Genomic DNA, 24632 nt, shown 5'->3' on the forward strand with positions numbered 1-24632 from the left:
CTTCTACAAGGAAACACTTGAGAGAATTATTCAGACTATAAGCCAAATAGACACTGACTCTGCTAATACAATTAATCAGATCTTCCTCCAGAAATGCCCAAGCCTGATGGTTTTCAATGACACACACACTGTCAGCTGTCACATCCTTGGCTTACTTGGTGCAACTCAACGCACACCCCACCTGCCAGTCTCAGCCTTCCAGGATGACAGGAACTGCTCTCACCCCCACTTCATGGACAAGCAGACAAAATAAGAATGATACCTGCAAAGCTTCTTGAGACTTCTACTCCCCCTCATTCTATTGCAAGCTGCTCTGAAATATACTGCCAGGTAAAACCTTGATGAACAGCAGTTGATGTGGACTTAAAAGTGTGGGTACATGGCCCACTTCCTCCTCATTATCTGCAGATCAACACGCCCAAGCAGACGGGGCAGCACCACAAGCATGCCATGGACACCGCCGTGCACTCCGTGCACTAAAATGGGCAAGTGCAGAGCCAGAAGAACAATGTCACACATGTTTTGGTATATGGTACCCAAGTAAGAAGATAAATTCTTCCCAGCTGGGCTTCTTTCACAGTGGACCAGGGCTTCCTTCACATGCTTCAGGGACCTGTATTCATGAAGTCTGCTGCAGCGGGCAGCTCCACTGTTTTCCCATTCCCATATCCTAGCAGTGTGATGCCCTGTCCTTAGAGAAGAGCCTGAGAGGCAATTCCACACTGCCCATGTGGTGCCCAAGACAGGGGTAGCAGTGTGTTTCCTGACTTTCTATCCAAATGACTTCACCTGTAAGAAGCCCACAGCAAAAAGCCAATTAATTAAAGCCACCAATTTTTAACTTCGCTGTTTTCAAGCTCCTTGTTTTTCCTGAAAACCACAACCATACTGCGTTTTCAGTCACCACTTTCACGTTTCAAAATTCATCTGGCTTTTATTTCTACAGTACCCATTTAACAAGAACACAAGCATTTAGTGATAGCAAATTAGTACCAAGATTTAGGAATATCAGTCTCTAGGAAAAAAATCCAGCTATCAATATTTGAGATAATACATAATTACTGTAATGCACTAAGATCTACCTGAATCATCTGGATCCAAGTTCTCCATCTTACTTTCTCTTACTTTCTTCTTGTATTTCAACAGCCATTTTGCAACAAAAAAATGTTCATATAAAATTCTGTGAATTTATTAAAAGGGGGAAAAGGGAGGGATAGGCAATCATTTGCACACACACCTAAGAAAAAGTTAAAAATATGGTTTATTTGAAATAGTGAAAACAAAATCCAATAAATAAAGTGTTTAATATCAACACTGGACACTATGTAGGAAAACTCTGGTAAGACTGGATTGTTCCCTTGGTGCCCCAGGCATGGATGAACCACAAAATGATTTCCCAGCTTCTCACAGCCAAGCTGCTTACTCTACAATCTTTCCCCATTCATGGCATTCAAGCCTTCCTCAGATGCATACTGCCAAACCCCATCCTGGAGTCTCATCAGAACCAGCAGAACTGCTCCAAAGATGGCAGGGCTCACAGGGCAGAGGTGCAAGAGCAAGATTAAGTGCCTACATTTCAGGACTTCTAGAATGCATCCCTCTTCCTCACCCACAACCCTCTGAACAGGTTTAATGAACTGGCCCAGTATATATATATATATATATTTAATTTTTAATGAGCTATTAAAAGGCTATAAGAACACAGTTTCTTAATCACTTTTTGGGGTAGGGCATGCAACTGATCCCATAAATATTGTTTATGTTTGTTTAACACTGCTATTAAATTACTAGGTTTTTCCAAATAGCAGGTTCTCTCTAAGTAACCATATGTTACATACACATTAAAACTCTTTGAAGCAATAAATATGAAAATATGAAGATTTTATCGAAAATATAACTCCAAACAACTTATAAAACCTCAGGCAGGAAGTCACCAAATTCTGCTAAAAATGTCACACCCTTTCAGAAATAGCAATAAAACATTCTGTATCTGCTTTAGAAAGTGCCTATGGCACAGGGCAAAAGTCTACTTACTACCTTAAAAAATAGAAATAAGCTTGGGCATATCACCCTTTCCTTCTAACACTGACACAACTGAACTTTTATTTTTTCCTTCTTAGAAAGGAAGGTAGGGAGAGTGGGATGAAGAGGAGGAAATAAAACCAACGCATCTTACAGATTATTTATTATGTAACTGGCTGTTGGTATTGGAGACACTCTTTGACAAGCCAGATGAAAACAAGCATATCCAGAAAGGACACACACAAGGCCTCGATGTGGCCACCAGTTTGTGCGCTTCAACTCAAATGAACCTTCCCAACAGCTCTTCTTTATTCTGCAACAGAGATGTTAGTCCATACTGAAGTTAAGTCTGTTTGGGTGTGATGCTCTCTATAGGCCAACAAGAATCAATCACTACATGAATATCATGGGCTCAAGTACCAATAGTTGAAAGTCTTGATGCTACCGATTCATCCAGGTTCAGTTTGTACCATTTCTGACCCAAGGGACTTCACGCCAGGGATCTAATTTGCTGGGGAGTAGGCTCTACTCAGTTACTACCTCATAAAACAGCAATTTAAAATGTCAGATTTTTCACCAAGTTTGGGTGATATTTGGATAGGGCTTCTACACATAAGTGACATGCAGAGAGGTCATATACTCCATGTATCAAAGCAATGTGACACTCTCCAAAGTAGCTTTGTTTTTTGAAAAAGAAAATAAAATCAATGCTGCTTTGAACAATAGGTAAACAACCAGGCTTCAACACCAAATGAAAAGGATAAACACTTCTGGTTAGCAAGATCTATTTAACAGATAACACAACCATTTCAAGTCAGTTCACTGTAACATTTCAATGAGCACCCAAAAGCCCCTCATGTTAATACTCAGCAGGAGCCACAGATCACCAGACTTAACTGGCACAGGTATTCTGACCAAGGAAAAAAACACAATGTCATGTATTTCACAGCTACCAGTTCCCTGGGAATTTGAAAGGACAATTAATGTAATGGTCACAATCACTTCTTCAGCAGATAAACCAAAAACAGGTAAAAAATATCAGGAAATTACAAATAATCAAATCAATATTTTTCACATAGTTTAACTTGCTATTTTAACCCACATTACACATTTTATTTAGAAAAAATGACACTGCAGAAAAATAAAATTTGATTTTAACAAGAACAAGGGTTTTACACGGTGGTATAAAAAATGTAATAGGAGCCTGGAGGGGAAGAAAAAGTGGAACAAAACACAACAAAAACCACAAAGCAAAACAAATAACAAACAAACAAAAACCAAATACAAACAAACAAAAAACCCCCTACAACACTACCCCCAGGGAAGGTAAAAAGCTAAAACAAATTCCAGATGTTTAAGTCTGAAGGTTTTAGCTTTTAAAATACACAACTACGTGTGCCTTTCACAATAACAGCCACAAGTGAACGATACTTTTTGTATTACTGCACCCTTCAACAGGCCAGTCTGCAAGTTAAAACAAACAATATAATAAACTGCTAAATTTTAATTATGCAATTCTGGATTGCTTTTAGCTGTTATAAAAATCTGGGCTACATATCCAATGGTCCATCTTTTAAATTCAAACTGTGCTTAATGTTTTTTAGTTCAGACATACTGAAACCCATCAGCACAGATGGTCTGTGATGTTTTACCGCCTTTAAGCATGTATTCCTCATTTTTCCGAAGAATGATGCAACATCAATTTTCCATGCATATAGCAGCAAGGAAAGTAATTCCAGCTCTTTTTTAGAAGGATATGGCCTCTTGTGAAAGTAGTCTGACAAAAACTGTTTCTGTGCCTCATATGAATTGTGATCATACTGATTAGGATCTACTGCTAGAAAGCGGAGATCCTCACTAGAAGGAAGCTTCCTCATCTCAGTCCTAATCTTTTGTCGTTTAAAAGGCACTACTCCTGAATTCACTTTGTTCTCTGCAGACAGAGCTATGCCATTACTTAAGCTCAGAGGCTGCTGTTCCTTATTCCTTTGGTCTTCTAAAACAAAGCAGGAATCTGATTGCTTTCTTTTCAGTACCACAGAAAGATTCTTCTCACCATTCACAAACAGCAGTTCTTTCCTCTCAGTGCGCTCAAGCTGCATCTTCAGGCTCGAGTTGGTGTCTTTGGGAGCACTTCTACAACGGAGCAAATGTATAGCAATAGCTGTCAGAGTCATATTTCCAGTGTACACACCACAACAGTGGATGCACTTGAAAGCGGGAGACTTTAAAATCGTATGCACAGTCGGCATTATATGATGCCTCTCTTTCAAATGCTTTTCATAGGTTTCTCTACCAGCAAACGTACCTAAGCAAAAGGGACAGGTGAACATTTTTCTGGTGCATCTCCTGTTCACTTGTGCTGTCTGAGGTTTCACTTTGATGTAAACAGGGACAAGAACTGTTGAATATATTCCAACAAGCACTGCCAAATGCACTTCTCTTTCACCCATGTCTTCATCTGGTAGCACTGTGTTGAAATCAAAGTGTGGGAACACAAGGCCACCCTGAGCATCACTACCTAGCTGAATTCCTCTGTTGCTGTAACTTGCATGCAACTCCTTTCTCTCACTGTGTGCAGTTTTGTTGTGCTCCACAAGGCTTTTTAAGTCATAGAAAGTACCTGTGCAAAACAAGCAAGATAAGCCATGCATGAAGATATGCTTCATGAGCTCTTCCTCACATAGAAAACATTTACAAGCGTAACACCCGATCGCCTTTTCCGTCATCCTCAGAAAGGATGCACAAGCTGCAAGTTTGTGAGGTTCTGGGGTTTCTACTTTTACTTCAAGTGGTTTGTGGGCCACCTCCATGTGCACCTCGTAGACATTTGAGGGGAAAAGCTCATTACAAACAGGGCAGGTCTTCCACTGCTTGGCCTGTCTGACAGCTTGGCTTGTTTCAGGAGCAGGCGGGGAGGCTTGCAAGGATACATTGTCAGAGGTCAGAACCACAGGAGGAGAGGGAGCATTGGCTGGTGACTGGGACAGCTGAGACACTGATCCTGTCTGCATGAGCTGGATGGGCACTTGCGGAGGTGTCACAGTAGCTACTCCACCACAGGGAGAAACAGGCAAAGTAACAGAGACGGGAGCCAGTGTGAAAGTAGGTATCCCATTAACCTGCTTGCCAGTGGGAATCAACTGCCTCAGTACAGAGCCTGCAGTCAAAAAAGCTGTGCTTTGAGAAACCGGAGGCTGAACTGGTTGATTTACTGGGATAACTGCTGGGGAAACAGGTTGATTAAGCTGAAGGAAACCAGGTCCAACAGGCTGTCTAACAGGAACCACCCCAGGAGCAAGAGGCTGGTTAAGCTGGAGAAGACCCGACCCAACTGTCTGCGTCACTGGAAGGACCGTGGGATCGATGGGTCTGTTCATGTTCCCAAGTGGTTGGCTGACAGACAGAATTCCTGGAGCAACTGACTGATTCACAGGGAGGACTCCTGGTGCAACTGATTGACTCACAGGGCCAACAGGTTGAGTAGCAGGGAGCGTTCCAGCTGGAAGCAGAGTGTTTATAGTCCCAATAGTTTGATTAACAGGAAAGAGTCCAGGCCTGACGGGCTGATTAAGAGGAAGAACCGCAGGGGCCACAGCTCTACTTATGGTCCCAACAGAATGATTAAGTTGGAGCCCATGAGAAACAATGACAGCCTGCGAAGGCATACCAAGGTTATTCTGAGCCACAGGAGGATTGCTGGGCACAAGAGTGACCTGCGAAGATGTAGCAGCAGGAGCATAGGTGGTTTTCGGGAGGCTGCCAGAGGCACTTGGGATAGTCACTGGTCCAACTGTGTTCTGAACTGCTTGTGTGTGCACCATGCTCTGGTTTTGATTATTCTGTGGAAACGCAACCTGGATGCAAGCTGGAGCTGTCACAGAACCTGCTGGGACAATGACAGGCCCTGCAGATGCTGCTGCTACAGGGGCAGCTGCTGCTACACCTGGGACAGGCTTTGGAGCAATATGCATTTGTTTCACAAGTCCAGGCTTCTTAATACGTTCTGAAATCAGAGAACGAAGTTTGTTCTCCAGGTCTCTGTGTGTTTCAGCTGTCAAGACATGGTACATTAAAGAATCTGGGCTGTTTGCAGGAGCATTACATTTTTTACAGTAGAACTCAACTGAATTTGGCGTACTTTCATCACATTTCTCACCAAAATATGCACTTAGCAAGTTTTCAAAATGGTTTATCAGCACGTGTTTCTTCATATTGTAATACAAGGTGTCTGTGAATTGACATTTTAGACAAGTGAAATTTATGATGTCACTCCTAAATTGTTTCATGCCATCCAAAATGCTGACTGTATAGTTCTGTATTTGTTTATTAAACGAATGGAACATCCACATGTGTTCTCCCACTACTTTGGGATGAGAAGAAAATGCACATTTTGGGCAAGAAACCACCATCTCCTGGTCCATTTCATCCTCATGGTAACGATGCAAGTGATTCTTGAAAGAAGTAAGCAATTTGAATGACAACTTGCATAAGCCACAGCAGTATGGCTTTGTTCTGTATCTCTGCAAACAAAAGAAAAACATCCACTTAGAAACTGTCAATTCTTATGCCACTGGTCTCTGTTTAAATCTGTACTATCACCTGTCAAAAAATGCCTTCACTGGATGTAGAGCATGTATGTTCTCAGTTTCCTCTGGTTTTGAAAAGCAAATTTAAAGATTACTTACTTAAGGGGAGAAACATTTGTGCATTTTTTGTTTCATTATAATTTACTAAGAAGTGTTAAATGAGTTTACTTCTACCCTAGTTCACAAGAAGCAATTCTGAAGCCTGTCTGTTTTTAAATACAGGAAACACAGAACAAGATGGGAAGAATTTGTATCCCCACTGTACACAGAAGTTAAGCCTTAGGAATTAGGAATTACAGCCCTTTTAATATGACACTTTTAAAGCTTTGTTTAGTTCAGGGCCAGCTCCCATCTACTGGACAAAAACACAAAAAACAGAACAGGGAAGAACTTTTTTTCTGTTTTTTAATAACCTATTCTTCACTGAAAACTCTCCAGACCTTCCCAACAAAGCCACAAACAATGATTTTTTAAGAACATTCTTTTGGAGCCAAAATAATAATAGAAAGTAGTAAAACTCCCTTTTATGATAAAGCAGCAATTTATTAACTCATATATACAATTTATATACTGGGCATCCCAGTATTTTTCCTCAAAAAAAAATTTCCCAAAAACACTCAGTATAGAGCATACATATTCCTCTCAGAAAAGTATTTTAACTGCTTAAGAACACATTTACCTTGCACTAAGCAGAGGTCTGCTCCCTCAATTATATGTCACATGACAGCACTGTTTTTCATATCCATATGACCATTATTTATCTTTCTGAAAAACTGGTAGCCCCATAAAACATTTTTTCCTGATAAACTTCCTAGGAAGTTAATCCTGGCTCCTGCCAAAAACTACAGAATCAGTCATAGCAACATCCATGTGACAAATCTGTACACTCAAAAATCTAGTGCACTCTGTCTCTTCCCTCAGACATGTTTTTCACCTCACTGATTTCTGCGCTCATGAAACAGAACCAAAAGGGAACAAAGTGTTCTGCCACTACAGCATCCAGCCCTGTCAGATCATCCACATACATCTCACTGACACACCATGACACAGCAACACAACATGTGCAGGTTTGGGTTTTTTTGCCATATCATATAACCATGCAGGTTACAGTCAGCCATTTACAGACAACAGGCAGCCATCTCCTAGGAGTATTAGGAGAGTCTCCTGATGATAACCAAAATCTGAGCTCCCAATTCAAAAGACTGGGTCAGACAATGCCACTGGCTGGCTAGGGCTGCTGAAGAAGCACATTGCTAAGCTACCACTGAATTATCTTCTACTTATACTCTAGGTGTCTAACCTTAGCTGCTAGCAAACAGCAACAAAGCAAATTAGCAGATGCATCAATCTTGAAGTATCCCACCTAGAGAAAGGCCACTGACATTAATGAACTAATGAAGCAAGCAAAACATTACTAGAAGATACGCCTCACTACTCCTGGAGGAGTAAAATAACAAAGGAAAAAATTCCAGACAATTCTCTTTCAGCTGAACAGAAGCAGGTGGAAGTATGCTACTTTGATATTCTCTGTATGAAACAGAGCTCTTCCACACACTTTACAAACCATTCTGCCAGCATGTTCTCCTTGCATACTCATCTGCTTTTTCTGTTCACTCTTCTTTTTCAGGCTCACCACAACCTACCAATGGCATGTCAGTTTTATAGAAAATTGACAAAATAAGAATTACAAGTCACTTAGGAAAAACAAAGCATCTTGGAGATTGACCAACACAACCTTCAACTGCATAAATGTAATCCAAAAGAAGGCTTATTAGAGACATTGCAGTAAAATCAATTAACCTTCCTTTAAAGAACCTACCCAAGAACATAGTAATACTTTCTGTTGAGCAGTCTCACATTCTCCACAACCTAGAATCACGCAGAAAGACAAGACAACCTCCAAAAAACAAAGTTCTGCCAGAACTGTTAATGTCTCCCTAAAAATAGTACAAATGGTGGAAACCACCAACTTCACTTACACAGACATCTTCTCCAGCCTGCTAAGTTTATAGAAGGAAACAATTTATTTTCCCCTTATGGCAACAACTTTGGAATAGAACATCCTGAAGGACCAGCTTCTTTTCTCCCAAATCTAGACAGCATGATATGTGAATAATATGCATTAATAAACCAAAATTGTTTAAAGAAAAATTGTAAGAACAAGGCTAGTATCCAAAAGACACAGTTTGGAATACAGTCTGTTCCACAGCAACGTGTTATCAATTCCACACTGAATTTCATTGACAGGTGTTCCATGAGAAGGCCATGAGGGGCCCCAAGACTCTTCAGCAAGACCAACAAGTCTACATTCTTTTCTGGACATACTCCACTGCTCTATACACAGCATCTTAGAAACTTGCTACTATATAAAATTATAGAATTGCTCACCTCAACCCTGCCTCTCTTGTCGAGTCTAGCTATACAGAACTAAAAGCTGTTTCACATACACAAATATAACTGGAGTTTTCCACTGGCCACCCTACACCAAGCCACTAATAATAATTTCATCTTAATCCACCTGCATCTATGCAATCACACTTTCACCCTTCCAATAAAATGGGAGTCATGTTGTACAGAAGACCATGCTAGGACTACATATTAGGTTAGGCTAAAAAGACAGAATATTAGTGTGACATCTTAAACACTGATGTTCAGGGTTGTATCCTTAAAGACTAAAAATAGTAACTTGATGTCCTCATAACCACCTGCATTACAGGGAAAAACAAAGAGAAAATGTAAGATTATTCCCTGACTAATAGCACTTGGAAAACAAATATTAAAGCTATTTTCTTCCATAAAAAAAGCTGCATTCCAATTTCTGAAAGCTGTCAAATTCAGCAACTCCACACAACATGTTTATCCAGAATTTGTGTCACAAACATACATACCTTCCTTTTGCCCACAGGCTCCCAAGGAGAGACATCACTCCATGAAGTGTTACGAAAGTAGTTTTCACCTGCATCAAAACTTTTAAGATTCTAAAAGTAAAATAAAAACAAGAAATGAAAATCAACAATTTGCAGTCTATTCTGAATATAAAGAAAGTCTCAATAGGCAATATGGAAAAATAAAAAATAAAACCACACAAATAGAGGGTTACTTGGAAGTCTCCAAACTCCATTCAAATAAATTACTACTTTGATCAGCTTTGATTTATTTTACCTCAAGTATTTGTTCATGTGACTGCCTGGTAATAGAGCAGGAATTCTGAACATTTCATAATTACTGAAAATAATACTGGGAGTGAAAATATTTACACGTGAATTCCACTGCATCCAGCCAAGTTCACAGTGAACACTCAAAGTATTTTTCCCCTCTACCTTCCTCCTCCCTCATTGGTAATATTTCATTGTTTACTTCATTGCTTTATTAACTTACCACTACAGTTTAATTTGCAACAGGTTTTAGTATTAAATCTGTATAACATTGTTATACCTCTAACTTGGAAAAAAACAAAAAACATTCACAGAAGCTGATTTCCAAGAGCTGCTTTCCTGAAGCTCAAAAGCAACAAGATTACTGTGTCTGCAACAACTGTGTCAGGGAAAGCAGCTGTCCTTACAGCCTTCTTATCAGAGCAGTTCCCCCAAGCCAAAGGCAGCTACTCTTCTAAAAATACTAAGTTCATCTCCAGATTTCTAAGACCTACACATATTTAAATACAAATTTAATGTGAGAAAAAAAAAAAAAGAAAAAAAAAGAAAAAAAAAAAGAAAAACCCAAGATAGATTCCAATTTACTAGGCATTTCTGAAGACCCTAAACTAGATTCAACAGCACATCCAGAATGCCTTCGATGGAATGCAGGCTACAGATCCAAGCTTTACCCATAGAAAACTTGCATCTCTTCTCCCCTCACATTCTTCCTTTTCACAAATCTCTCTTCACTCAAAACTCTGCAGATACTTAGAAAAAGCATGATTTCATCTCTTCACCAAACACCAGTAACAGCAGAAGCAGGTACCAAATAACATTTAAGATGACCTTACAAAAGGAGTGGAATTCATAAACCTAATAGTTTGTATAATGTGAAATTTAACAGCAACACAGAATATAGTCAGCAACAAGGAGCAACAAAGCTTCAACAATCAAAAAAATACAGAATTCTACTTAATGCAGGTTCTGTCTGCACTAGGCTCTTGTCCATTTGCACCCTGCAAATAGAAGCATCCCTACATGTTCAGCAGATTACAGTAAGCCAGAACATCATGCCAGTAATAATTTGATTTTAACTTCATTATTCAAGAATTTAGAAACACGTAGCAGCTGAGTTTGCAATATGCTGTCTACCTTTTCAACCATCAAGTATGCTCAAAGAGAAATCGGACAAGCTCAGGGCAGCAATAGACAAATACCCTGCAATCTAATCAACCCTAGACACTGAATAAGTAATGTACTTGCCCTTCAACCAACAAAAAAAAAAAAAAAGAAAAAAGAAAAAAAAAGAACCCCCCCAAAAAACAACAACAACAACAAAACAAAACAAAACCAAAAAAACCCCAATACAAACCACAAAAATACCCCAAAAATACCCCAGGAACTTAGAAAAACCTCTTGCAATGCAACAAGTGAAATCTTAGAACTTTAGTGAACTATTTTTGATAAGAGAAAATAGAGCCACTTGAGATTTACTAAAACTTTTTCCGCCAAACATGCTGGAATGAATTACACACTGTTAAAAAAAGTTTTCTTAAAGTTAATGGCTTATCTGAAACATGTTCTGTTTTTGGTTTGAGTGACGGGCCCTACACTTAAACACCAGATTCTCACAAGCCAAACACATGAAATACAACTAGATAATTTTGCTAAAATTAGCTATTTCCTACAGAGGAATAACCTTTCTTACCAATACTATTCTTCAGTGGTGGAAATGGCTGCTGTGAACACTTGCTTTAAAACAAAGGTCCACTAATTAGCTATGCCCTTTCCACATTTCTCGCTTTCAGGAGGGGACAAAAAGAGAAGGGAAAGGTAACAAGAAAGGAACAAAGCCCTCTGAGAAACCTGACTAATCCTGATGCATAATAGGTATTTTGAAGTTGAAGAGAAAAACATTTTTAAACTAACAACTGTTCTCCTCTCTGTATTAAAACTACTACAGTTTTCCTTAACAAAAACATAAAAAGGTAAGAGTTTAAAAGAAGACACAGAATCATAGAAGAGAATCATGGAATGGTTTGGGTTGGAAAGGACCCTACAGATCATCTAGTTCCAGCCCCCCCATCGTGGGCAGGGATGCCACTCATTAAACCAGATTGCTGAGGGCCACATCCAACCTGACCTTAAACGCTGCGAGGGATGGGGCATCCAAAGCTCCTCTGGGCAACTGTCACAGTGCTTCAGCACCCTCTGAATAAAGAATTTCTTCCTAACACCTAATCTAAACTTATGTTCTTTCAGTTTAAAACATCACTGCCCCTTGTCCTGTCCCTATCTGTCCATATAAAAAGTCTCTCTCCTTCCTTTGAAAGAGCCCCCTTCAGGTACTGCAGGGCTGCAAGGAAGTCTCCCCAAAGCCTTCTCTTGTCCAGGCTGAACCCCAGCTCTCTCAGCATGTCTTCAGCTTCAGAACCCAAGTGCTCCAGCCCTCTCATCACCTTCATGGCCCTGAAGACCACAGTATGGTAGAGAAGCTGGAACAGTGTTTTAAAGGAAAACCTCTGACCTTACAGTGTACTTAAACACACTACTTGGAGCTCCAGACAAAATGCTTATGTTTTCTTCCTAGCAGAGATCAATTAGCCTAAAACCTTATCCTTTTGGTCTCTAAGCTACAGAGAGGTACTAGTCATACATTATATTCCTTCACCTTCCTCACCAACTATTGTCCATTATCCTGCCTTATTGCAACAGTGCAAAATCAGATTCAAGTCATGTTTATAGCATATCATATTTCGATCCATTTCTTACATTGTCCAGCCCCTTCATAAAGAGTCCAGAAACCAATCTAAATATTTGAGAAAACAAACTTTAGGTACTTCTCACTAGATTGTTTTCAAGGTGCTTTCAAATCCAGGCCCTTCTACAATTCTAAGTTTTATTAAAACCTCACACTTCCGATCCTAGCAAAAAAAATATCAACATCATATGAACCAAGTACAAATCAAGCTATAGAAACCATTCTTCCTACTGCTAAAGTTGTATCAAAACCAGCCCCAGATTACCTGGGAAAAACAAACTGAAGTTATGAACTTGGTTGAGGGAGAATTATTTGCAAAAAAACCAAAATATGGTATTTTTTGGCACAAATGTCATAGAGGTTTTTCTACAAATGCTTGCTGGGTTTCCCACCACCATTTTTCACTTAAAAATGAAGCAAAACCAACTAAATGTGTATTATACATACCGCCAAAAACTCAATTAAATACAAACCAATTTATTACTTATTTACCATTGAAGTCCATGCAACAAAGAGACCACAAGCAATTTCATAGTAAAAACCTGTCACCATCAAAACATTCCTGCTTCCAATAGTCAAGACAGACTCAGCTTCTGAGTTAGAACTGTGATTATAGAATAGTAACAAAATAAAAACAGCAAGTAAATGGAAATTAGTAGACATTATGATTTTCCTTGAGCTGTTACAATGTTTAAATATATACAAAACTGTACAACCGCAATAACAAAGACTGTTCCAAAATCAGTTATGCATGTAGTCTTGAACATTTTTCTTCCAATTACTTACAGAGTATCATAAAGAAACCATCACAAAATACAAAACAGCACCCTTATAGAGTGTTAAACCTACTTTAGTACTGCCATACAGATGCAATGAACCTCCTGTCAATGCGAAGGTATGCATGTACTCAACAGCCACAAAAGCCTCTGCACCAGCTCACTGAAATACACTATTTTTAAGAAATGGAGTTACATTGCTGTGTTTGCACCTTTTCTGGTATTACGTTTGCCAGTCTGATGGTGTGCATTCTTCCTGACCAATGCACAAAATTTTCTCCTCGAAGTGGCAACAGTGGTACAAGAGTTATCTTAATCACCCCAGTACACCTGCATATACTTTTTAAAATACAGAACCAAACTACAACTCAGTAAGATAATTTTGGTATTTTTCACCAGACACAAAGTTTGAAGACTTATCAATTTTCAGAAACGCAGATGATTTGTATGTCCCTTCAGAAGCTTGCCTTTCATATGTGGGACGGGATGTCTTTGAGGAGACTCATCCCTATCTGCCTGAAATCTCAAAAGAATTGAAGAGTTGCGGCATAGCACACAAATAACAATTCATCAGTCTACGGTATTTTTCCCTAAAGCTGTACTGTTTCTTTTTGTGGAAACATTACTAACAGAATATGTGGCACCATCTATGACAGATATTTGTCAGGATTTTACATTTCAGATTAGTTTACATTCTTTCAAATACTTTACCTTCAACAATTCCCTGCAGCTGTCAAGCCCAAGATCCACAAGAATGTCCTTTACCTTTTTTCGAGCCTTCCTTACATTATCAAGGTTTTGAACAGGAATTTGAAACATTTTGCACTTTTCCTGGGGAAAAAAAACAACATCACAACCAAAAAATAAAGAAGAAGAAAAAAAAGAGGAAAAATGAAAGAGAATGAAAAAAGGGACTAAATACTTGAACACAGGCAATTGCATTTAAGTGTATTAAAATAAGAACTAAAATCTGAAAAGTCATAGAACAGAAATATTTCCGTTAGAAAAGACCGCTAAGATCACTGAGTTCAAACATTAACCCACCTCAATCATTACCCATGCCTCTCATCACTACACCTATGTGTCTTCTAAATACCCCCAGGAATGGGGACTGAACTACCTCCCTTGCCAGCCCATTCCAGTGCTTGGCAACCCTTTTTCAGAAGAAGTTTTTCCTAATATCCAATTTAAACCTTCCCTGGTGCAACTTGCTCTTTTACTGTAACTTGCTATTTGGGGGAACAGACCCACCCCAACCTAGCTACACCCCCTTTCAGGCAGTTGTATAATGGTAAGATCTCCCCTTAACCTCCTTTTCTCCAAGCTAAACACCCCCAGCTGCCTCAGCCACTTCTCATTGGACTTGTGCTCCAGACCTCTCCCCAGCTTCACTGTCCTTCTCTGAACTCACTCCAGGTCCTCAATGTCTTTCCTGAGGGGCACAGAACTGGACACAGCACTTGAAGTAAGGCCTCACTGTGCCTAGTACAGGGTTGATCACTGCCCCAGTCCTGCTGGACATGCTCTTGCTGACATGGGCCAGGATGCCATTTATTAAGTATGAAAACCCAAAATCCTTAAGCCAAAGAAGTGGGCTCATTAGCATTTCCCAAGTAGAACCCCTGACTGATTTTAAAGGAAACAGAATCTAATGGGGAGGAGGGGCGGGCAGGAATTCTTTGTATTTCCTCTATCTACAGAAAATTCCAAATATTTCTTTCAAATCTCCTTGTATCTACGTGGCAGGAACACTGGTTTTGTAGGGTTTTTGCAAAAGAATATGAACACCAGAGTTTTATTAAGTTCTATTCAGAAAATTACTATAATATAAGAAATTCCACACCTTTCACCTTAAATCCTAGCATCAAGATGAGAAGTCTCTGATATTTTTCTTTGCTGTCAAGCATGTACATGCTTAAAATATGATTGCTAGTAAAATCTAGATTTCCTGCAGAAGCTTCTACTTTTGTAAACTTGTAAGGTATCTCCATAGGCTCAGCTTTAGAAGTTAAAGCTCAGCCTTTGTCAACTCCTTCCTATATTACAGCAAGATGCAATTTAGATTGAGCTTTAAGAAACTACAATGAACACAAAACCTAACCCTAAGCCTGCACTGAAAAAGGTCACTGGAAGCTTCTCCAGTATTTGATGCTTAAATAGCTGACAGAGTATCCAGGAACATTTATAACATCTTAGTCCTTACTGCTAAACAATTCACCCATCCAGGACACATTTGTACAGGAAAAAGAACAAATACTGAAACAGAGGAATTCTCCAAACAGTTCTTTAGCACATACAGTCTCAAATGTCTTGAAAAACTGTACTTTACCAAAAAAGCAAACTCCCTGCCAACATGAAAGCTCTACTTTGAATGATGACTTTCATGCAAATAGTTGCAAAATCCCCTTGCACATAAGACACCAGCTACAAGCTAAGCCTCAAAACCAAAATCCTCAAAACCCACAAACCATATAAAAAATATTCTGTTCTGTATGTAATCACCCCAAACCTTAATATATGTACAAAACATACAACTGATGGGTTTATGATTAAAATTCATACAACTCACATACTATTCTTTGCTTCTTCTCCCTTGAAAGGAAAGGTGTGGAGAGAGAAATGGAGAGGGAACCCCATTTGACAGATGCTAGTCTTGTTTTCTAATGTTTTTTATCATCAAGAAGTCCAGAAGACATTCTGATACCATCAGGGTAGATGTAGAACAGGAACCTATACAGAATGGAATAAATCAGAGTAAATGGTCTGACAATCTCTCAAAATACAATGAGCAAAAATCTGACATAAAATATTCTTTTTAAAGTGAAGTCCACCAGGAATTTGCAGAGTCCCTAGTTAAAGCTTTAAGATCAGTCCCTCTATGACAGCAAGTTATTCACATCAACCCCACAGTCCAGCGCAGTTTAACAACAGAGCTGTCTGGACACCACCATGCCCAGTGGTGATTAGCTGGAAGGAAATACATTAGGTTCCACTGGAAACAGCTTCCCCATCTCAGTCTTCCAACTCATACACCGATGCTACTAAAGAAGGTGAAGTGGGCATTTGTTGAGGCATGTCTAGCTCACAAATAAGAAACTGTCTATAGGGGTGTAGTATGCAACATTCATGTACCTCAAAGTTCTCTTAACCAGTAATCATTCTGAAATTATTAATGCAAAAGAAAAAATTAAATAAAATTATTAATTATCCTTAAATTATTAATCCAGGTGAAAGAAAAACACACCAAAACCTCCACCATAGCAGAAAAAAACTTGAATATAAATTATTTTCCAGTTTTCAAAGAGTTGGTCTTCAATCCAAAGGCCATCATGTGCAATCACATGCAATGTTATTCAGTAGGTATTTAAACAACCTTCTTGGGAGTAAGGATCTTAAAGGATCTTGCACCACAATCACAGAACAGTATGGGTTAGAATGGATCTTAAAGATCATCTAATTTCAGACTTACTCCCATGGGCAGGGACATCTCCCACTAAACCAGGTTGCTCAAAGTCCCATCCAACCTGGCCTTGAATATTTCCAGGGATGGGGCATCCACAACTGCTCTAGAAAACCTTTGCCAGTGCCTCACCAACTTCAAAGTTAAGAATTTCTTCCTAATATCCAACCTAAATCTACCCTCTTGGAGTCTCTCTATCCATTAGACCAGCACTGCCCCACCATAAAGGTCACCAAATATCAACCTCCTAAACTTACTCCCTCAAGTCCTCAGTTTAATTCCTTGACTGTTATGCAGTTTATTATCCACATTTTCATACTAATATTTTTTTTTCTTATATTTTGGACATTCCTTAAGCTTTAGTTTGCACTTTGGTTCCATGCATTTGTTGCATGGAACAATGCACAACAATTTGTTCCACATTCCATTCTTAATCAGCAAATTCAACAAAGGACTAGAGTTTAATTGAACAAGGGTTACCAAGAGTCTCGATCATTTTACTGCATTGCCTGTCTAAAAGTAAAAAACTTATTCTTCACTGCTTTTAATTGTTGTTTCCAAAAACCTGATAAACCACTAAGTTTTCAGACTAGTGCCACTTCATAAACAGAACCAAGGCAAGTTTTTAGCAAAATAAAATAATTTTAGCAGCTGATGTCTCAAATTCAGTTCTAAGACAGCCATCCAACTCTTGCTTAGGCATTTTAGCCGTCAAGGTATTTCTACACATGTTGCTTGTTCAGATAACATCTCCATAATGATATACCCAGTGGAGCTTTATTCCAGGTTCATTTCATTTCTACATTTGTTATCACCAATTGTAACACCCAACTAATTACATTTGACTTTTCAAAGATCACAAATGCAACTCTTCCCTTCCAGCAGTACTGCAGTATTTTAAGACTAGTCTAAAAGACAAGGTAACGGTCTGCACAGTATTTTGGTAGTCAAAGACATCAGTTTTCAAATTAACTACCTTTTACTATCATTTCTCTACATTACAAAAAAAAAAAAAAAAAAAAGGAAAAACACTAACACTGCACCTCTTCAAAGTGAGAAGTTACCACAAAATGCCAAGTTCCTATTCATTCTACTTCTCAGAACCATTCTCATTTCACCTTGGAAGGAACCTCAAGAGGACACCCAGTCCAGCTTCCTATAAGCAGGCTCAACCATTGCAGCCAGGGCACTGTTTTGGCCAGTCAGGTTTGGCAACCTCCCTGGGCAACCTCCTCCAGTGACAGACTGTGTTCATATTGAGAGCTTTATTCCTTACATGAAATCTGCACCACTCTTGTTTGTGTTCCTACAGGAAGTAGGTATTTGCAAGTGTCCAAATTGAAGACCAAGATGTTTCCTATTATAATCCGAGTAGGAGTTGCCACACACCTCATGACTCAGAATAACATCAGCCCATTGTGAGATGCTCCACCCAGGGGGAGGAGCTAGGCATTCCCACCTGGATAAATCCAGGGATTTCTAGACAGAGAGGCAGCCTTTCCACAGGTTTCCAAGAAGACACAGCAACCACATCTGCCATTCCAAGAGGACTGCAGCCACTCCAATTTGGACTGCTACCAGCACGCTGGCCAGAGGGGTGTCAGGTTGTATTCTGGCTTTGTCAGTTGTCTTCCTTTTGTAACATTGTGTGTATTTTTGTCTTTTTCCCTTTTCCCAATAAATTGTATTTCTGACTTGGAGTCTCTCACTGGTTTTGCTTGCAAACCAGAACAGCAAGCAAATGAAAACAAAGTTGGTATGGAGCTGGCAAAAGGAAGATGCACATACGTGCCTTCAAACGGGCATGCAAATACTTCCAGTAAAATCCAGTCAACTAGATAATCAGGCATTTCTCGAGTTTTCAGAAAAAGAGGAATGTTAGAAGATCTACAGAGAAAACAGCTGCATTTTAGACACCAGATAATCCCTGGTGCAAATCTCCATATGTGTTCCTAATTGGATGGCCTTTGCCTGTTGCTCAAATAACTGCTTTGATCAGGGAAATTATGAAAGACTTATGGAACTTTGTCACTTCATAGTACCCGCCTTGGAAATGGAATAATTTTTAAGTTTTTGTAACTTTTATATAGTAACTGAGAAAGCTTTTTATAAAGACTTAGGTCTTTTTAAAAGGTTTGCACCTTTTATAGAACCTCTATAAAAACATGTTCGGAACATTTGGGTTGGAGTATTTTGGAAGGCTTGTTTACCAACTTGTATTTCAGCAGTTGTCAGAACTGACAAGAACCAATAAAAAGTTATGTGCTGCAGCCAGAATATTGTTAATAAGATCCAGGGTAAGGATGCAAAAAGGGCCTTTGCATGGTATCCACAGATTTATTCAGCCACATGGTGAGATGTTCAGGGTCCAAGGCACACTCATGAGGGGAATCCTGGTTTCTCCCTGTCCCCCGAGGTCCGGGCTGAACTGTGCCCTCGGGCAGTACAAGGATGATTGGCAAATAGGGGAATAGTGAGGGAGTGGCTGAGGGACATAGTAACAGGGGAAGGAGCTAATGAGGTCCCAAAAGCCCCTGAGGGAAGCCTCCTGTGTCTCCCCAACCCAGGGAATGCCTCCCAGGGTGCCCACAAATTATTTTCATTATAGTAAACTCATCAGAAGCTGACAATTCAGTATTAGTTCAGAAAACAATAAAAACTGCTTCATTCCTAAAAGTGGAATGAAAGCATGTGATTTATTTTCAAGAATCCAAGGAACAAGAACACTGGATGGTAAAGAACGGCTAGGAGGACAGGCTCACTAAGAAACTGCCTAGAAGAATCAGAGTTTGGCCATGCCAAATTTTACCCTCATCAATTTTGTTCTGTTTCTGATAAGCTTACATGTCCTCTAAGAAGTCACATCTGGGTATCTGCTCAACCATGCATAACATTTCCTGGACTCTTACCTCTGCCTTCTGAAAGCCACCTAACCGGATTTACAAGTACATCAGCACCATCAAAGCTTATCCAACCTATGGAGGGAGAGGGAAGAAAGCTTCCTAAAGAAAAATTCGATTGATTAGAATGGATGCTATTCTTCTTCATTGTTTAATCTGCTGTAATTTAAAATATATTCTAATAAAACTTACAAAGAGCAGTTCTGGTCAACAAAGCAGTTTATCTTCTTATATTCAAATTTCTATCCAAGGGCAACTTAATAGAAATCTCAGGTAAGAAAAAAAATTAACTCTTTTTTGTCCAGCTATATAAGAAACTTCAGGGCATTTCAGATCATAGATCTTTTAAGAGTCACAATAATTCTGCTCTTTTAATGGCTATAAATCACATACCTATTAAAAAGGTCATCTTGTCCAACACAAAGATCACCATCATTCAACAGCTGCTAACACACAATGAAGAGAAGTAAGATATGTGATGGTATAGCTTGAGATGCAGCACAACAACCTGCATCTTGCCTCACATATCAAAGCAAATTTAGATCATTAACTTCAGCTACTGTGGTTTAAATAATATTGTGATGGTTCATTAACACATAACCAAGTCCCTGCTATCCAAGACTAGTGAGAAGAGGCTAAGGGACACTACCATTTAAACTCATGGAGCCTTCCTAAAGCACTAACACAATACTTTGACTTCCTTGGGAGTCCCATCTGGGCATTGGCCAGAACCTGAACTCAGCAGGATCCAAGTTCATCCTAGGTGATGTAAGCATCTGCATGGATCACACTCAAATCCTGCAGGATTTATCAGCCCCATGTGTATGTCTGCAGAAGAGTCACACCCCGAGTGCAGCTATTCCAGGAGGAAGTACCACGGCATTTGTGCTGCACTTATCAGCTTGGTGTGACCTGAAGCCTTTGCACTTTACAAATGCACACAACATTTGCAGCATAGACAATCCAAAACCTTGACAAGTCAGAAAGGGGACAGAACTGACAACCCCCACACCAGGGCTATGCAACAGGTTCAAACACAAACCAGCTCCACCAGCACTCAGTAAGACTTAGACCAAATCCAAGAATTCCCAATGGAAAAACACAAGGTGCAACAAAAGTGTGTGTGCTCTTTCCTGTTTCTAAAGATTTGCTGTAATTTGTAAGGGATGTTGTTTTTCAGAAAACTTCCATGAAACAAATCACAGAAATTATTAAAGCTTACCACATACACTATACCTTATAATAGGTCTTATTACAGCTAATCATATTCTTTATTTCTTACTCAGTTCCTCTAAGTATTGTGCTAAAGAAATTCCGGTTTTTTGATCAAAGAGCAAGTTTTTTAAAAGGTGCACTATGATTTCTAGAATATAGATTCAATATCCCAGAAGTCTTTTTAAGTATTTCATTATAGCTCTTTACAAGTGTTTTTAACAAACACAGATTTTTGGTTGACAGATAACTGTTAAGGACAACAACCAATTCCTTCCCAATAACTAACATGCCAAAACTTTATCTGCTGAAAGCAAGCTGTTAATAACTTCGACTATACAGGACTCTGAACTGCTGCAGCATAAGTTACACACGTATCTTTTATTCCATTTACAAACCAGGACAACAGGAACTCCCAATTACCTGCTATCAACCACCAAACAAGTGCCTTCAAACGGTTTTCACGGCTTACGTCGTTTGGCACGTGTTTGTTTACATTATCCATAAACTTTTTTTCTACATGCATGCATTGCTGAGGCACCAGAAGACTATTCAACGCAATTTTGCATCCCATTAACTGATTCCATTAACCGGTGATGAAGTGCTGGTTCTGTACGTGTGTCATTCCTGTCCCTGCTACAGTCTGTCAAACTGTTTCAAATCAAAACAATTAATTAAAAGTGATTAAAATTGTCTAGCCTTCAAAGCAGGCTATTGGGCGGGTTCCTCAGCCACTCCGTGGATGAAGCGCAACCTGGAATGAAACAGCCAAGGCGCGAGCCGCGCGGTGCCAGCGAGCCGCTCGCAGCGGCGGCGGGGAGCATCCCTGCGCACAGCGCCTCGTCCGACGGGGCACGCCGGGCCCGTGCCGCACCTCCCGCCCGCTCGGGGCAGCGGCTCCCGGCTGGCAGCGCCCGCCGGACCGAAATCGCGCAGCCCGCGGGGCAGGCTGCCCTCCGCCCCGCCCCGCGCACGTACCCGGCCGGGCTGCAGGGGGAGCCCCGCCGCCGCTCCTTCTCTGGGCTCTCGCTCTCGCTCCTCCTCCCCCCGCGGCCGCCGCCCGCCGCGGTCCCGCACCGCCGCCCGCCGCGCACGGCCCGGCTGTGCCCGCGGCGCTGCCGCCGCTCCCGGCGCCGCCGCCCGGCCCGCGCCCGGCAGCGCTCACAGCGCGCCCCGGGGGGGCGGCGGCACGGCGGGACGCGCGCGCCGCATCCGCCGCCAGAAAGGGAAAATGGCGCTCGGGATGGCACAGGAGGTGACGTCGAGGCTCATTTGCATGGCAGGCGGCCAGCCAATGAGGCGAGACCCTGCCGCCGCTCCCATTGGCTCATCGGACTGGATGGGCGTGGCCAGGGGCGGGGCCTCATGTGGGGGCGGGGCCCAGCCTGGAGCTCACCTGCTCCTCTTCACACCTCCGGGGGGCAGCACCGAGCGCTCTCGCGAGAGCTGTGACATCACCGCGGGGAGGAGCCTGACAACACCTTGCCCATCAGGCGAGGCTGCCACATGACCAGGCAGCAGCGTCTCAAGTCCCTTTGCCATTATGTTCTAATCTAGAAAATGTAGCCCATTACTTCCATTCCATAGGCTATACCTTGACCTTCTTATTAGCGTGGTTAGGGCTATTGCGTCCACTGTTGGGCATTCAGGGGAGATGGGCTGGCAACGGCGGTATGTAGGCTGAATTTTGGCAAGGAATGGTCAGGTATAACGCGGATCATCGATTACAGAACAGGCTTCTCTAGGTGGGTTTGGGACACCGCCAAGTCCTTAGAGTTTTAAGCGTTAGTAATCATAGTTCTCAGGCGGATGCTTGAGTAGGGTCAAGATTTAGGGCCAGGCATAGTGGGATATCTAATCCCAGTTTGGGTCCTGGCTTTCGTGGACTTCAATTAATCGTTGTTCTAAGATCTTCTTTGAAGTGGAGGCCTTACTAGCATCTTGGGCTTGTGACGGCTCAGTTGCCTTTTAATCTTAGCTACTTGGATAACATGTGGCCACTCTTAACGCCATTATAAAGTTAATTTGGGTCTCCTGTATGACCGCAGTGGCTGGCACAGGATTTACCAACCCTAGATTTGCTATGGCTAAGTCAAGTTTACACTCATTGCTTAATATTAAATACTGCTGAATACCTGTGAGGGTCTGGCAATTGCAAGGCGTCTTGGGCTACGGTGGGTGTGAGCCTGATGCCCGCTCCTATTTACCCTTGTTGGGGTGTCCAGGGCATCTACACTGGAGAGCGGATACTTGCATGTATATTCCTAGCAAAAACTAACAGTAAGGTTAGAACTAAGTCTTTTGTCTTTGGGCGTGTGTGCAACGGCCGTCTTGACATCTTCAGTGTCATGCTTTTTGTAAGCTACAAAGATGCTGGGTTTTGTGGTCTGTTGGCTGATGGATATGATTGTGGTGTGTGTTTTTGTGGCAGTAAGGGTGGGAGATGTAGAGGGTGATGGGGAAAAGGAAGGGTAAGTGTTGGTAGGTTTTAGGAGTGTTTTTGTGGTTCTTTGTGGGTTGATGATGAAGTGATGATGATGATGATTTGTTTGGTTTATGTTATAATGGAAATATAGAGGAGCGTTAATTGAAAGTTGATGTATGATAAGTAGTTTGGACAATGTAGGGAAAATGCGGCTGATTGTTTGATGAAAGTGATTGAAAATATCAAGATAAAAAGAAACAAATGCGTAAAATAAGGTTTTGAATATAAGTTCCTAGAAAAGGGTAAAATAATAAGCATGTCCAGAGAGCATTAAACCATCTGCTACTTAAGAGGTAAATGGCGTGCCCTCCATGAATGCGGTCAAAGTACATCAGTGTCAAGTTTGCAACAGCTTATCCATCAAACCATGACATTCCAGGTGTTAGGGGATTCACATGTTCGACAGTCATGTGATGGACATGTCAAGAGGAAGATATCATCTGCTACGCACTTGAAGGGTTTAATGAAGATACGCTAAAAAGAAACAAAGTGTAGACGGTTGGTATGCCAACATAATGAGAATAGGGAGGAGTGTTCAACCAACTACTTGTATCTGTGAAGAGCAAGGAGGAAGGTTAAAGGCAAGTTATGGCCCTGAAATTACAACCAATAGCGCAAAAGAGCAAGTTGAGCTCAGCAGTTGGGGGAAAGGTATGTGCCTGAGGCCAAGAATCTATAGCACATACAATGTTGAGAAGCTCGGTTCTTGTGAGAAACACGATCAATAGATAACCAGGTCCTCTGGCTTGGGAGTGCTTGAAGGCTGTTGGACTGGCATGTTCCCTAGGAGGTGGGCAAATTCTGTAGACCTTAAGAATGCAAAGGAGTACAGGGACATTCCTCATTCTCTAGGTTGGAGGTTGGGTATAATAGAGAAGCTTCTAGTCTTGTGGGTGACACTTGCAGCTCGGTCGTAGGTAGGATCACTTGGGCTGTATGGTACCTGAAGCAAGAATGTGCCTGAGAGGGTAAATGTTGGAACATCATCTGTTTGGAGATAATGTTTGGGCTTTTGGTGGAGTGCCATAACGTATGACATTGGATATCCTACATTTCAGTGACTGTCTGATGGGGCAGAGTGTAATGCATTTTGTACATACCCTAAAAGTCAGGAGGAAAATGTGGGGGGGGGAAGGGGAGGGTCCCTTTTTGGAGAGGAGCTATTCTAGGAGTTCCTGTAGTTAAATGTCCATAACGGTGGCTTTTCAGGCCACAGATCTTAGAGAAAAGCTGGGCAGGAATATATGATAGAATTTGTTTTATTTTCAGGGCTGTGCTTTGTTTTAGGAG

General features: G+C 40.9%; 1 protein-coding gene across 4 annotated transcripts; it reads right to left on the reverse strand.

The window, feature by feature from the left end:
• Positions 1 to 1243: 1243 nt before the first annotated feature.
• Positions 1244 to 22000, reverse strand: ADNP2 (ADNP homeobox 2). 4 transcript variants are annotated; one of them, XM_021553377.2, is made up of 5 exons: positions 21836 to 22000; positions 15859 to 16015; positions 13997 to 14116; positions 9500 to 9589; positions 1244 to 6545 (listed from the first exon to the last, which is right to left on the reverse strand). In XM_021553377.2, exons 3-5 carry the CDS (start codon positions 14102 to 14104, stop codon positions 3573 to 3575), a joined length of 3171 nt encoding a protein of 1056 aa, XP_021409052.2. In that variant the 5' UTR covers positions 14105 to 14116; positions 15859 to 16015; positions 21836 to 22000; the 3' UTR covers positions 1244 to 3572. The 4 variants fall into 4 exon arrangements, with proteins under 4 accessions (XP_021409052.2, XP_021409050.2, XP_021409051.2 ...); XM_021553375.2 differs by having other exon boundaries at positions 15855 to 16015; positions 21836 to 21998; XM_021553376.2 differs by lacking the exon at positions 21836 to 22000 and having other exon boundaries at positions 15855 to 16711.
• Positions 22001 to 24632: the final 2632 nt, after the last annotated feature.

Source organism: Lonchura striata, chromosome 1 (genome assembly GCF_046129695.1).
Source record: "Lonchura striata isolate bLonStr1 chromosome 1, bLonStr1.mat, whole genome shotgun sequence".
NCBI lineage: Eukaryota > Metazoa > Chordata > Aves > Passeriformes > Estrildidae > Lonchura > Lonchura striata.